At 41.7% G+C, this 16,061-nt stretch overlaps 1 protein-coding gene across 1 annotated transcript; it reads right to left on the bottom strand.

Annotated features, from left to right (window-relative positions):
• Window positions 1–345: 345 nt before the first annotated feature.
• Window positions 346–2,126, bottom strand: LOC147902134 (cytochrome P450 71A9-like). Its single transcript, XM_087375225.1, has 2 exons — window positions 1,170–2,126; window positions 346–1,073 (listed from the first exon to the last, which is right to left on the bottom strand). The coding sequence occupies exons 1-2, from the start codon at window positions 2,103–2,105 to the stop codon at window positions 468–470; spliced, it is 1,542 nt and encodes a 513-aa protein (XP_087231351.1). The 5' UTR covers window positions 2,106–2,126; the 3' UTR covers window positions 346–467.
• Window positions 2,127–16,061: the final 13,935 nt, after the last annotated feature.

Below are 16,061 nucleotides of genomic sequence, written 5' to 3'. Positions count from 1 at the left end.
GTTTTTGGGGAAGGGGGCCACTTGCTATATGCAAATGTATAATATATGCATTTGTGTATATGTGCACACATGCTCATGTGTATGTATGCTATGTGAGAGAAATGAATATATATATATATATATATATATACATAGAGAGAGAGAGAGAGAGAGTCCTCATGCTAATGATGTCCAAAAGAACACAATGATATAAAACAAATTCTTAACGCCTCCAAAGCGATATACAAAAATATACAATAGATCCACATAGAGGTCCCCTAATAAGGTGAATTGCATTTGTTGAGTATAAAGCAAAGACATCAAATTGAAAAAGATAAAATAGATCTACATAGAGTTCCCTGCTAGTAAAGTGAGCATAGAGTAAAGGCAAAAAGTAAAAGGATTATGAAACTTGAATTTTTGTTTCTGTAACCCGTAGTAGACGAAGAGGAATGGGAGTTGAACTTTTGCAAAGGGGGCAAGCTGGGCTAAGAGAAGAGTCTGCGAGTGGGGATCACACGAAGCGGGACAGCCATGGCCATCACACCAACTACCTTCTCAGACATGTCGAGGTCGGTTGTAGCCGAAGTCCAGTCGAAACTGTGCACGAGGTTGGCTAGCGCGAGAGGGACGACATGGAGAGCGAGGGGCATACCGGGGCAGATACGTCGACCGGATCCGAAAGGCAGAAGCTCGAAGTGATGGCCTCTCACGTCGAGGGGGCTATCGAGAAATCGAGCCGGTAGGAACTGGAGAGGCTCGTTCCACAGGGAGGCGTCCCTCGCGATGGCCCAGAGGTTGAAAAAGAGTCTGGTGCCGGAGGGGATGCTGTAGCCGGCGACGTTGCAGGCCTCGAGGGAAGCATGGGGGATGGTGAGAGGCCCTGGTGGGTGAAGGCGAAGCACCTCCTTCACCACGGCTTGCAAGTATGGAAGCTGCATCAGGTCCGCCTCTCGCAGTAGCCGCTTCTCTCCTCCCACAGCCAAATCAACCTCCTCCTGCACCTTCTTCATCTCCTCCGGATGCCTCATCAGCTCCGCCATCGCCCATTCCACCGTCACCCCCGTCGTGTCGATCCCTGCCATCAGCAGTTCCTACAAAAATCGCCATGTTAGACGCAGAGAAATAGTCATCTCGTGCACAGAATCCTCATATCACACAATCCTCTAGTTTGGGTCATCATACATTACCAGCATAACAGATTTGATCGAATCCAACGCCTCTGCATCCCGCCTCTCCGACTTCGCCAACAGCACATCCAGAAAATCGACGTGCCTTTCTCGCCTTGCTCCCCTGAGTTCACTCCTAAGACGCTCACTCACTATTTTAATCATGTACTCGTCCAATCGCCCGCGCACTCGACGCATGCGACGCTTGGTCATCACGTCCAACCATCCAAGCAAGGGAACGTAGTCCCCTATCAAGGCGGAGAGCACTACTTCTTTGAAGTCCTCAAAAACGTCATACAGTTCGCTGCCCGCGCCAGTATCCCAATCCACCAATCTAGTGGAAAGAGCCAGGCGCCCCACAATATTGCCAGCCATCCTGGTAAGGCATCCACGGAGCTCAATGTAGCCGTCCGATTGCTTCGCCCACTCACGCTCAATGTGCATTATCATACAGGCAACCTCTTCGTACCTCACATGTTCATACTCTTGAAGCCGTTTCTGTGAAAAGAGCTCCAAACTGAAAAGCTTGCGGAGCTCCCTCCATTTCGGGCCATAATGTGCAAAAATTATACCATTTGCTTGCCCATACATCAAAATCTTCGACATTCCGAAGTGCGGGCGATCGGCAAAGATCTTGTCATGAGCTTGAAGGCATTCTTTAGCAAGGGCAGAGGAAGATACGACCAGTGCCGGGTGAGAGCCGAGGCGAAAGGAGAAGAAGGGTCCATATTGGCGGGAGAGACGAGCGAAAGCCTGATGAAGGGTGGTGGCGTTAGCGGTAAGCAGAGGCAGGTTGCCGAGGATGGGCAAGGGTCGAGGGCCTGGAGGAAGGTTTGTGTGACGGAATGCAGAGAGGCGGCGCAGGGACAAGGCGGATACGAGGATGAACAAGGTGGCAACAACAAGCGAAACGACAGCGGGAGGTAAGATGGGGCTCCAGAAGATGGGATGCTCCATAGCCTGCGAGCTACAACGGCAGTGGTGAGGATTCTCTGTTGAAGAGTCCTTCGAGCATTACATTTATCGACTAGGCCTTTAACTCTTAATTCGATGGGAAGATTCCCCTCGTCTATTTGGTTGATCCTCCCACACACACACACCCCCCTTTCTACCGAACTGAGTAGGCTAGATTTTGGCCTCCCATGGTAGGTCATGGTAGGCCTTTGTTGCTTTGGGATGGGAAAAAATAAAATTATTGTTATTATTTATGCTCTCGTACTTGTTAATTTGTGGTTGGTGCACTTGTTGGTTTCATTTATTGTTACTTTGATCTTCACAAATCCCATTAGCTGCTCCCAACCTTGGAAGAGAGTACTCATAATTTGGGCTATCGACCTCGTTAATCTCCTTCCTTTTCACCCTGGGGCCTCCAATTTTATGCTCTCTCTGGGCATTTGCCTCATGGAGAGGCAAGCCTAATGAATGATAGATATATCATTCACCTTGTTGGAAAGGTGACACACACACAGGCTTGTATACTAAGTTAAAGGGACACATACATGTAGAGTAAAGGCTAACTTCTTAATAGTGCAAATTTTACTTTTTGTGAAAGTCCTTCATTTTATGATTGGTCCAACTCCCCCACCTCACTCTCTCTCTCTCTCTCTCTCTCTCTCTCTCTCTCTCTCTCTCTCTCTCTCTCTCTCCCCCCCTTTAACTTCATTATCTTTGGCAGTCTTCCTACACACCATCTCCACTGTATTATTTTTGGCTTTTTTAATCTTAGGCAGGCCTTATGAATGATTAAATATCATTCACCTTTTTAATTTTTTCAAAATATAAAGGCACCTCATTGAAAATCTTTAGAAATTGGCTCTCATCACCCAAGCCTCTTGAGTGTCTAATCAAGTACAATGACCCCACTCAGATGGGAGAAAGTCAAAAGTATTTTGATGTTTCTTTATGAAAAGTCCACATTGTTGGCACATCAATGCATTTAATCGATAGCTAATCATTCTCACGAAAGGGCAAGTTTACTTATGTATGCAATTATCTCCATAGACTAGACTACTTTGATTTTTGATTGTTGATCAGACAATTCTAAGTATATAAAGTCCAAAAGATTATGGCGATTCTAGGTATAAGTTGTCCATGTCTTCCAAAGTTTCCCTCCAAACATGAACTTTTTGTTGAACTTTTAGAATCATGTTCGGTGGTCTAGAACTTTTTGTGAACTTTTAGAATCATGTTTGGTGGTCTAGAAATGAAGTTGCAATTCTCGATAGACATAGATGATGGTCTAAACAAGCAGAGTGGGATCCAAAATATGATAAATTTTGCATTTAGAAAATTAATGTACACTTAAATTATGAAAAAAGCACTCTTAGAATGTTAATAGATTTTACTCTGAAGCCTCATGAATGTTACTCCATGGTCCTTTCTCATGCTCATTTAGTTATTCATGTCTTTTGTACTTTTTTTCATTATATCCATATATGTCAGACCACATATGAAGCTCATATATATGTAAAGACTGCTAGAGAAAGACTGCTACTAGCTCGGGTTAGGATTGCCCACAACTTCTAATCCTAGTTAGCAACTTCATCTTGACCCATGCTAAAGGGTCAACGTTTGCTTGGGTGTAGCCAATCACAGAACTATTTTCGAGGCCATTTTGGGGCCGCGACGTGATGCATTGGTGGGTGAGATTGTGGACCCGCGCTCACGTTGAAAGTTTTCCCAGCATCATGATTGTTGCACTAGCGTAATAATGACACACAATCTTATCATTGTCAACCTCGGGGGAGTCACTCATCAAATGTAACCTTATCATGTGAGTTCAACAGATGGGTTTTTATTCATTCCATTACTTACAGATTTATATATACATAAGGGAATAAATTAAGACTAAAGGAGTTTTTATATTCAAAAAGTTCTAGAAGCTCCCAACATGCAACATAGAAAGCTGTTATACCACAGAAGATCCTCTGGGAAGAAGAGGCGCAAAAAGGCATCAGAACTCCATAGCTTGCCTTTCCAATTTCGACTGGTTTTTCTCTGTTTTCAGCTTGAATAAGCAACCATTGCTGCTCAAATTTCAGCACAGGATAGCTCTAGGATGGACTAGCTCCCCCTGAAAGGAATTAGAGAAGTATGGAGTATGTTGAGAGAAAACGCAGGAACAGAGGTCAACGAACTGCGTGTAATGGCGACGAAACGAGCGCATATTTCTTTGATTCCTTTCAGCCAGAGGTTTGCCCCTTCGAGGTGGGTCTTCAGCAAGAAGGGCGTGGGAAATGGTTGAGAATTGGAGGAGAACAAGCTTAAGCAGATTTTGGGAAGAAGAGGGAGAGATGGTGAAGAAGAAGATGAAGAAGAAGAAGATGATGTGGCAGAAATGGGCTCAAGGGGGATCAAAGGGCTCTGATACCATGTTGGTAAGCTGAAAGGAAAGCAAAGAGTGGACACAAACTCATAATACTTGCATTATAGAATGAAGAAGAGTGAGGTCCTTAAGTAGGCACCTCATACATGCTCACTGACATCACTGATGACTTCAGAGCTCCACAATCATCTCCTCAATCTACTCCTAGATTCTCTCAATCATCCTATGTGGCTCTCCACCACCTAACTGTGCTTGTGGGCACCTAACTGTGCCTCTAGCACTCATACATAGAAACCAAGGTGTGCCTGAGGCATACACCTTGAGATATCCCATCACAGAGAGGTATGACGTTGCAGGTATGGCTAGTCGTACGGAGAAATTAATGTAGGCAGGAATGAGTACGGAACATGGTGCATCCTCCTATGCTATGTATGGCTAATGAACCATACGGACTAGCACGTGAGAAGTCTGATTGCCATACAATAGTACGGATATTCCGTACATTGCATTTAATGACTGCTTAACGTGGCTGTACGGAACAAGATTTGTAGGGTTGTGTGGGCTGATATACAACCACATGGAGCTATTGTACGGACAAGGTCTTAGCTGTACAGATGGTTACCAATATGGCAACGTAAAGAGGTTATCCTTTCATTGGCTTACTTTAGCTCATGCTTGAGCATGGTACCTTGAGTTCAGGCTAAAGAAGAAGTCACTCATGCTTTGTTGAGTTTGTCATTTGCAATGGCTTGTTGTGAAGAAGCCTGGTTGGCCGGGTGATTCACATTAAATGCTTGTAGTTCAAAGATTGGCCCTTGTGATCATGGGATGTTCAATTATGCTTTCACCCAATGCTTGGGTAGTTCAGTAAGCCAGTGGGCATCAGGGGTAGTGTGGGAACTTGTTCATTCCCGTGTGGGTTGTCAGAGAACAAATTCCATGCCACATGTTGGTGTATGGTCAGAGATGGATGCTCATTGTCATTAGGGTGTAAGAGTAGAACCCAGCAAGGTCATTGCCTGGATTATTGATGCCTATTGAGTATTGACAGATGATCGAATGCAACTAACAACAAAGTCATTGTGTAAACTTTTTAGGGGTTTCTCCATTTAATAAAGAAATACCGAAAGGGGCGCCAAGGCTTTGGGTCTAGTCTGTGTCTTTGTGTGTCTTTGTGTTTGAGTAGGAGCACTCTAGTTTCCTGTCTCTCCCTTTGCAGTGTTTGCTGAGTATTAATTGTGAAGGCTTTTTGTTAGAGGTTAAATTTTCTACTACCCTCTTGTTAGCCTTGAGGCTGGTTTCATGGTTCCATTGGCGAGACATCACCATCTTTCTTAAGAAGGTGAACATGTGATTGTCTCTGGTGAAGTGTTGTTTGCTATAATTCGATTACAGTGAGAAGAAAATCAGCAAATATGTCTTTGACAGACAATGATTGAGATATGGAGGGACACTCCTCCCAGGATGAGCAAGAAGAGCAATCTATGCATGAGGGAGCCTCCCATGATGACCAAAATATTGAGGCACAACAAGTAGTTAATGCTTTTGGTGTGAGTGCCAGGTGCCTCTCAGTCAAAAGGGTCAAAAGAGGTTGACGATGCAGAGGAACCCAATGCTATCTTTAAGACATAGTTAGTGAGCGCTATGGGAGCACTCACATAGCTCACGTAGGACCGAAGGTTCCTTGAGTTTATGCATACTTGTTTGAGGTCTAAGGAGAGAAAGAAGCATTCTCATTTAGGGGAGCCTACTGGGGTTCAAAAATAGCCATTTGGAGTGAATCCATTGGATGGACAGGCCTCCAGTAATGCCAAATGTATAGGGAGTTTCAGGGCAGCAGCCCTTTCAAGGTCCTGGTATGGTTATGCATGGCCAAGGGGCTGATTTTTAGAATTTAAATCATGGTCAAGGAATACTTTGAAATTACCCTATTGGTTTTCAGCCTGGGATGCAAGGGATGCAAGGTAATGTATTTGGGGAAATGCAGCCCGTAATGCCTAACATGATGTATGGCAATATTGGCATGCAGCCAGGAATGTAAAATGGAAGGGAGCTCCTACATGTATGTTTGGTATGCCTGGGGCTGGTTTGAGAAACCCTCTAATGGGAAGTGGTAGTGCAGGGCAGGCTGGAGGGAATGCAATTCAACCTCCATTTTTGCATCCACCTGTGTATGATAATCTGACACCCAAAGGGTGTGAAGATAGTGGGAGAGAGGGAAGGAGTCTCACTTGCGGCTTTCTCACATGCACAATGGGGGAATACACACAAAGGTGGAGGCTGAAAACAGTTTTCCTCTTCTTACTTGTGAAAGCCAAAAGAACTCAAGTACAAAGAAATAGAAGAACCCTATATGTGGGTCTCTAACCAAACTCAACTTACTAAGGTGGCATACTAACTGAGCCACAAACTAGAGTAGATAAGGATAGCTGTCATCCAGCTATTATTCGTGGGCGGTGTACCAACCGCATTTGCAACTAACAAGTCGGTGACATAAATGCACAACAGTCACCCTGGCATATCGCGAGTGGAGCTCGATATCTCAACACTCCCCCTCGAGCTCAATCCCAATTCCTGCACACCAAGCAGGTCTCTGAACTTGTGCAGCTTCTCTGTGCCCAATGCTTTTGTGAATATGTCAGCTACCTGATCCTCTGTGCTGACATAAACTAGATCAATAAGACCTAATAACACCTTCTCCCACACATAGTGATAATGCACCTCAATGTGCTTTGTTCTAGCATGAAAGACTGGGTTCTTTGCCAAGTGTATACTGCTCATGTTGTCACTCGGGGGGGTCACTATGTACAAACCCTCTATATCACGTGCGTTCAAGGCCTATATTTAAAATCCCTTATCTGTAAAATTTTTCATTAATAAAATGTACCCCTTTTCTATACAAATCTGTAATTTTTTTCCAAAACTATTTAAAATAGTCCCTTATGTATATTTATTTCTGTAAATTTTAGAAATAAAAAATATCCTTTTGTTGAACTCACGTGATAGAGTTACATATGATGAGTGACCCCCCCGAGTGTTGTCACAATAAATGACAACTGGCCCATCTGTAGACTGATGCATATCATAAAGTAGCTTATGCAACCAAGCTACCTCACATGCAGGCATTGCTGTACCCCTGTACTCAGCCTCTGTGCTCGACAAGGCAACTGTAGGCTGTTTCTTGCTACTCCAAGTGACTGCAGCACTCCCAAAAGAGAACACATATCCACTGGTAGATCGTCTATTAGAAATGCTACCAGCCCAATCAGCATCAGTGTATCCATGCAACTGTATCTGAACCTCAGCCTCATAAAATAGTCCATACTGCAATGTGGACTTCACATACCTGAGTATGTGTCTAGCCGCATCCAAATGCAGTTTCCTTGGAGCCTGCATAAACTGACTCACCAATCCAACAGCATAGCTTAAATCTGGCCTGGTAATAGTCATATAAATCAAACTTCCTACTATGCGTCTGTACATAGTAGGGTCTTCCAAAAGCTCACCTGCATCTGTGCTCAGCTTCACATTCTGCTCCAAAGGAACTGAAATAGGCTTACAGCCTGCCATCCCATATTTGGACAGCATGTCCAATCCATACTGCCTCTGCAAGAGCTGTATCCCACTTGGTGATCTAATCACCTCAATGCCCAAGAAATAATGCAGCTCTCCCAAATCCTTCATCTCAAACTTCTACCTCAATAGCATTTTCACATGAAGGATATCAACACCTATTTCATTAATTTTGGACTTTTTGTGTTGTTTTTGGACGAAGCCCAAAAATCCTTCCCAAATGAAAACTTTACTTTATGAAAATATCCTTTCCAAATCAAAATTTTACTTTCTAAAAAGTTTCTTCCCAAATCAAAAGTTCACTTTGTGGCACTATCATATTCACATAAAAATATTGTTTTTTCAATCTATACTTTTGCACCAACATGCAAGAATTTGAAATAATCCTATATTAGAAATTCTAGCTATATCTAATTTATTTGTTAATTTAATTATTTTTAATATTTTTCCTTGACGTTTTTCCTTCCCAAATCAAAAGTTCACTTTGTGGCTCTATCATATTCACATAAAAATATTGTTTTTTCAATCTATACTTTTGCACCAACATGCAAGAATTTGAAATAATCCTATATTAGAAATTCTAGCTATATCTAAGTTATTTGTTAATTTAATTATTTTTAATATTTTTCCTTGACGTTTTTCGTTGATGTGATAAATTTATAAATCCATGAAAGGAGACTTAAATATTTCATGAAAATAACATTGTCACTCGGCAATATGCACAAAATTTAACAAAACTTTTAATAAATAGAAAGAAGACATGATGCCATAAGACCCAAGTTTTGTATTGATCCAAAGAGGTATAATAGCAATTATAGCTTTATGTATATGATTACATTGAGAGACGTTGCTCTTAGCTAAAGTCTTTATATCCAAAATGATATAGATTGAACATATGTTTACAATTTAAATTGTTGCTCTTAAAGAGCCTCAATTCGTGCCATCTGCATAATTTGACACCCCATTGTCTTATTGCTCAATGTCACGACAGTCCCTTGCCAGTTGCCATCTACATAATTTGACCTAGGCTTGTCTTGCCAAGCCTTGCCCCTTGGGTGCATTGACTCCCCATTGTCTTATTGCTCAATGCAATAGTCCCTTGCGAGGTGCCATCTGCATTAACTCCCTATTGTCTTGCCAAGCCTTGACCCTTAGGTGACATCCAGTGCAAAATACAGGTGCCATCTGCATTAACTCCCACAAGTTATCTTGCCAAGCCTTGCCCCTTGGGTGCATTGACTCCCCATTGTCTTATTGCTCAATGTGATAGTCCCTTGCCAGGTGCCATCTGCATTAACTCCCTATTGTCTTGGCAAGCCTTGACCCTTGGGTGACATCCAGTGCATATTTTGACTCTCATTTGACATAGGAGGTGATGACTCTGATTATAATTGTCTTGGATTGGCTCCTTGCCTAGTACCCAAATAAAATCCTTTAATGGACTTCAATACAAAGCTTTAATCATGGACATTCTTCATTTGCGCTGTCTCCTTCTACTTCCTCCATGGCGAGCATCCTTAAAAATTCGTGTATATGCAAAATAGTTTGCTGTGGTATTTTTATTTTTCCTTCTACCTCATATCCCATGTGCTTCTTTGATTTCTTTTCCCTTGAATGCCAAGACACTATGATTGTCTCCATCGAAACTTGAGAGACCGCTTCATCATTTGGGACCCACTCCTTCATTATACAATTAGTATATAATGTGTTGTTATCCATATTCTCCTTCCTGCCCTTTGGCTCATACCATACCGCTGTAAATGTTGTAGCTCTCCCTTGGTCATCTCTTTGCACATCAACTACTTTTGCAACCCAAAACTTCACATTCTCATATTCATCATCCGATGGCCGAACCACAACAAAACAATCGACCTCTATATCTACTTGTGGCATAAACTCTCTCTTCTTCGGTCCACAATATGGACGTGGGAGTGATACAAATTCATTTTCAAATACTGGAGCTGGGCGCAAATCGTTATGAACATTTGGCCAAAACATATTGCATTCTTCCTTGACATCCTTTGAGCCTCGCATTCTCTCAAGGTCCTTTATTAAATTTCGTGTCTTGTTAATTACAGTGGTAGTGTGTTCTCTCCAAGTAGGCTTCGAATCAGGATATCTCCGGAGCATTTCCTCTTTGTATGTAATAAATGCTTTTAATCCATCTATTTCACAATTAGACCTCTCATTAAATTCTTGTATAGGAGCCCATGTTGGATACCTTTCCTTGCTGGGAATTGAAGTTAAGAGACTATAAGGTTCTTCAGGTTCCCATTTTGTATCATGAGAATACTGTTGCCATTGCATTACAGGTTTTTCATCTTTTAAAAAAAAATGAAAGTAGTGTGGATTGGTATGACCTATCAATGCATCACCACCCGTTTGTATGAAAGGTAGAATGAAGCTCTTCCAATCATACATTCTTTCGAGCCTCTCACATACTGTACTTTCCTTACGACCACCAACTTGCCTACCACATCTTCTTACCAAGTCATCTATTGTCTCCACATCCTTGCATTTAAGCTCCCTTGAGACTGTGCTAAAAACCTAATCGATATCCTCATGTGTATGCCCAACATACAAAAATCTACATTCGACCTCATTGAAGATTCGATGAGCAACTAGCATGGAGCAGAATGCAAACATGAGTACATTCTTATTTTCTCGCCAGCAATTATCAGCTTGTATTCTCAAAGTCGGTGGCAGGCAACCTTTTTCTGCATGTACATTGCGAATTGCCTTCATAATAGATGTTACAACTTGATTGCTATCATGTAGATGCAAGGAATCAATCCATATATCTGCAAAGAACTTAATTCCATGCACTAACACTCCACATAGATGTGTCTTTAGAAAGTGCTTTCCTTGTAATTTAGGTGGAGTGGCAACAAAACGAGGCAATGTTGTTGTATTCTGATCCATGCCATCTACAATAAGGCACATGTAGTCATCAGGATGCGAAATAGCTTTCTCCTTCCAAAATGCATATTTTTGTCTGGAATGTCGAATAAGATCATGATGAGATTTTCGGTTTTTTTTGTATAATTCCCTTTGATTTGGACATGTTGAACTCTCAATCGCTCGCTTTAAATCATCATAGACATTGCACTTTGACATTTTTTGCCTCCTTGGGATTTTAACATATCCAAAGTTCTTCTTCCAAAGAGTATACAAAGTATGAGAAGAAGCTACGGCATCCCCTCTTTGCCTTTGCTTTTCTACAATAGAGTCAAATACTTCGAGCTTTGTCAAGCCCATTGGAAGGTGCATTTCAGTGATCGCGTCCCCGTTAGGGAGTTTGGTAGATATATGGGGTTGAGGCAAAGCATTTTCATGTATGAAGTCTTGCAAAATTGCTGCTGCCCTGACAGTTGAGATTCTTGATTTGGACCTTCCTCTATTACCGTGAATGCTAAATTTGTTGCCGCCCTTTGCCTTGGTGACTAAATCCCAATATGTACCATGGGATAATCTAGTAATATTGCGATATGCCTTTTTCCATTTACGAGAGGTTTTACCTTTTGTCTTAAACTTAGCCTTTTATTGCCATTCTGAAGAAAGCAAGAGAGACTTGTGAGAAGGTATTCATTTCTTTCGCTTCCTCTTCTTTGCCACACGTGTCCTCTACATTCCCTGATGTCTGCAAGATCAATGAAGCGCATACATCTTCGCTTGCAACATAGATATCCCAATGCATTTAACACATGTTCTCCTCCTTCATTACTCTCTTCCTCTTTGGTTGCTTTTGTGGATCTGCCTGGATTCTCTTTCTCTTCATGCATATGTATGACCGTTTTCGTTCCTCGTGCACGTTGTTATCTGTATTTATGCACTTCTTCTCCTCACATTTGTTTGTAACCAAGCATCCATGATTGGTCGTTGCATCCTTGTTCATATCACAATCAAAGTTAAATACTGAATAATCCTCTGTTGATCTCATCCTCATTTTTAACATACTCTTAGGACCATTCAATGAATTCAATATTCTACGAGAGTATTGAGAACCTTGAAACTCTTCCACTCCTGAGAGAACATCACTCATTGGGAAATCTTGCATGGCTTTCACAAATCCACAACCTTGATTGACACCAGGTTTGTTAATATGCATGAACTCATCCACACTTGACAAGACATCGCTATTGAAACCTTTGCCCTTCTCACTGTGCAAGAATTCATCCACCCCAGATAAGGCTTCGCTTCTAAAATCATTTTGTTTCTTGGAACCAATGAACTCATCCACTCCAGATAAGATGTCACTTCTATAATTGAGTATATTGAAATCATCCACATTTGAAGTGATAGAGCCTGGCACATGGGCACGCTTTTCTCACGCTTTTTAGGTCCTTTGATATTGTAGTATACGTTGTCTTTATCATTGAAAACCACGTGCCTCTTTCTCATGTTTAAAAATTGCATGCTCCATCTCATATTCTTGCCTACCTCATAGTAGGGATCACATAAGGATGTTATGTTATCAACCATACCATCATCAGTGACTTTCAGAATCCTCATCTGCGCAAATGACCATTGCTCCACTTGTTCAAATCCCAATACTTCACCTTCTGCTACAATCTTATTTGCAAATGATCTCATTCGTAAAATGTCCCCTATAGTAAAATCCAAGGTGGTGCACTTTGTATTCTTGATAATGTTTGTTGCATAAGTCTCATCTTTGTCCCATGCTATAAATGATTTGTTGGATGTATTGTAGGGCATAACATCTCCAAGTGTTTCCATATCTCCACATTTATACTTTAGCTCAACATGTGCGCTAAGAATCTTTGATACAGTAACTGCCACCTTATCTTCGCCAAGTCTTCAAAAGTGGCAAAGTGAATTGGGATCACTATCATGGATTGTAGCAAATGCAACTACTTCTCTTTTGCTACATAAAATCACATCCATCCCTAGAACAAAATCTATAGCCATCTCCTTTGTGAGAGTCCTTCGCAAGCAAGCTGCAATAGCAACAATTACATAAATATTAGTCTCTTTTTAATAATCTACTCATTTATTATAATTTTTAATGAGTACTTAATTTATTGGTGGGAGAAGTTATCCGATCAAGTACTCATCAGATGGACATGCCAAGTTATACTTTGCATGGTCAATCAAGCATTAAATACTATTTTTGCTCTAGTGTCATGCACATCCGTAAAAAAACATGAGCCTACTAGGTATGTTATCCAATCAAGCACTAATGGGATGCGCGTGCCACGTTGCATGTAAGTCCATTCCACCTAGTTGAGGTGTACAAAAAGTGTTGTGCCCATCGGATATGCTTTGCATGGTCCATCAAGCATTAAATACTATTTTTGCTCATGTCATGCACATCCGTAAAAAAAACACGCTGCTAGGTGTGTTATCCGATCAAGTCCTTATGCGATGGGAATGTCACTTTGCATGTAAGTCAATTCCACCTGGTTGAAGGTGTGTGCAACGTATTGTGCCCATCCAATATGCTTTGCATTGTCGATCAAGCATAACACACTGTCATGCACAACCATATAAAAACACGGCCATAGGTGTGTTATTCAAATAAGTACTTATCAGATGGGGGCTCCACTTTGCACGCAAGTCCGTTTTAACTACGTTGAGGTGCATGCAAAGTATTGTCACCATCGGATATGATTTGCATGGTCGATCACGCATTATACACCATTTTTCCGTAATGATATGCACATTCGCAAAAAAACATGCCATTAGGTGTGTTATCTGACCAAGTACTTATCGGATGGGTGTGCCTCATTGAGAACATTTCAATACCACCTAGGTTGAGGCGTACAGAAATTTTTGTGCCCATCGGATATCCTTTCCATGGTCGATCGAGCATTAAATACTATTTTTACTCTACTGTCATGCACATCCGTCAAAAAACACGCTGCTAGGTATGTTATCCAATCAAGCACTTATGGGATGGGCATGCCACTTTGCACGTAAGTTGATTCTACCTAGTTGAAGGTGTGTGAAAGTATTGTGCCCATCGGATATGCTTTGCATTGTCGATCAAGCATAAAACGCCATTTTTGCCTTGGTGTCATGCACAACGATGAAAAAACACGGTCCTAGGTGTGTTATTCAAACTAGTACTTATCGGATGGGGACTCCAATTTGCAGGCAAGTCCGTTTCAACTAGGTTGAGGTGTGTGCAAAGTATTGTCACCATCGGATATGATTTGCATGGTCGATCACGCATTATACACCATTTTTTCCTTAGTGGTATGCATATCCGCAAAAGAACACGCCCTTAGGAATGTTATCTGACCAAGTACTTATCAGATGGGTGTGCCTCTTTGACAACATTTTAATACCACCTAGGTTGAGGTATAGGAAAAGTATTATGCCCATCGGATATGCTTTGCATGGTTGATCGAGCATTAAATACCATTTTTGCCTTAGTGCCATGCACATCCGTAAAAAAACACGATGCTAGGTGTGTTATCCGATCAAGCACTTATGCGATGGGAATGCCACTTTGCATGTAAGTCAATTCCACCTAGTTGAAGGTGTGTGCCAAGTATCGTGCCCATCGGATATTCTTTGCATGGTCGATCGAGCATTAAATTACCATTTTTGCCTTAGTGCCATGCACATCCGTAAAAAAACACACTGCTACGTGTGTTATCTGATCAAGCACTTATGCGATGGGTGTGCCACTTTTCATGTAAGTCAATTCCACCTATTTGAAGGTGTGTGCAAAGTATTGTGCCCATCGGATATGCTCTGCATTGTCGATCAAGCATAACACACCTTTTTTGCCTTAGTGTCATGCACAACCATATCAAAACACGGCCATAGGTGTGTTATTCAAATGAGTACTTATCAAATGGGGGCTCCACTTTTCACACAAGTCCGTTTTAACTACGTTGAGGTGCGTGCAAAGTATTGTCACCATCGGATATGATTTGCATGGTCGATCACGCATTATACACCATTTTTTCCGTAATGATATGCACATCCGCAAAAAAACACGCCATTAGGTGTGTTATCTGACCAAGTACTTATCGGATGGGTGTGCCTCATTGATAACATTTCAATATCACCTAGGTTAAGGTGTAAAAAAAGTTTTGTGCCCATCGGATATCATTTGCATGGTCGATCGAGCATTAAATACTCTTTTTGCTCTAGTGTCATGCACATCCGTCAAAAAACACGCTACTAGGTATGTTATCCGATCAAGCACTTATGGGATGGGTGTGCCGCTTTGCATATAAGTCTATTCCACCTAGTTGAAGGTGTGTGCAAAGTATCGTGCCCATCGGATATGCTTTGCATGGTGGATCGAGCATTAAATACCATTTTTGCCTTAGTGCCATGCACATCCGTAAAAAAACACGCTGCTAGGTGTGTTATCTGACCAATTACTTATCGGATGGGTGTGCCTCATTGCAAACATTTCAATACCACCTAGGTTGAGGTGTACAAAAAGTTTTGTGCCCATCGGATATGCTTTGCATGGTCGATCGAGCATTAAATACTATTTTTGCTGTAGTGTCATGCACATCCGTCAAAAAACACACTGCTAGGTATGTTATCCGATCAAGCACTTATGGGATGGGCGTGCCACTTTGCATGTAAGTCTATTCCACCTAGTTGAAGGTGTGTGCAAAGTATTGTGCCCATCGGATATGCTTTGCATTGTCGATCAAGCATAAAACCCCGTTTTTGCCTTGGTGTCATGCACAACCATGAAAAAACACGGTCCTAGGTGTATTATTCAAACTAGTACTTATCGAATGGGGTCTCCAGTTTGCATGCAAGTCCTTTTCCACTAGGTTGAGGTGTGTGCAAAGTATTGTCACCATTGGATATGATTTGCATGGTCGATCACGCATTATACACCGTTTTTTTCCTAGTGGTATGCACATCCGCAAAAAAACACGCCCTTAGGTATGTTATCTGACCAAGTACTTATCGGATGGGTGTGCCTCTTTGACAACATTTTAATACAACCTAGGTTGAGGTATAGGAAAAGTATTATGCCCATCGGATATGCTTTGCATTGTCGATCGAGC

The sequence above is a fragment of the Dipteris shenzhenensis genome, chromosome 5 (genome assembly GCF_047967505.1).
Source record: "Dipteris shenzhenensis isolate YYH24624 ecotype China chromosome 5, Dip_SZ_1.0, whole genome shotgun sequence".
Classification (NCBI taxonomy): domain Eukaryota; kingdom Viridiplantae; phylum Streptophyta; class Polypodiopsida; order Gleicheniales; family Dipteridaceae; genus Dipteris; species Dipteris shenzhenensis.
The sequence above is the reverse complement of the archived record's forward strand: the minus strand, read 5'-3'. Positions and strand labels throughout refer to the sequence as shown.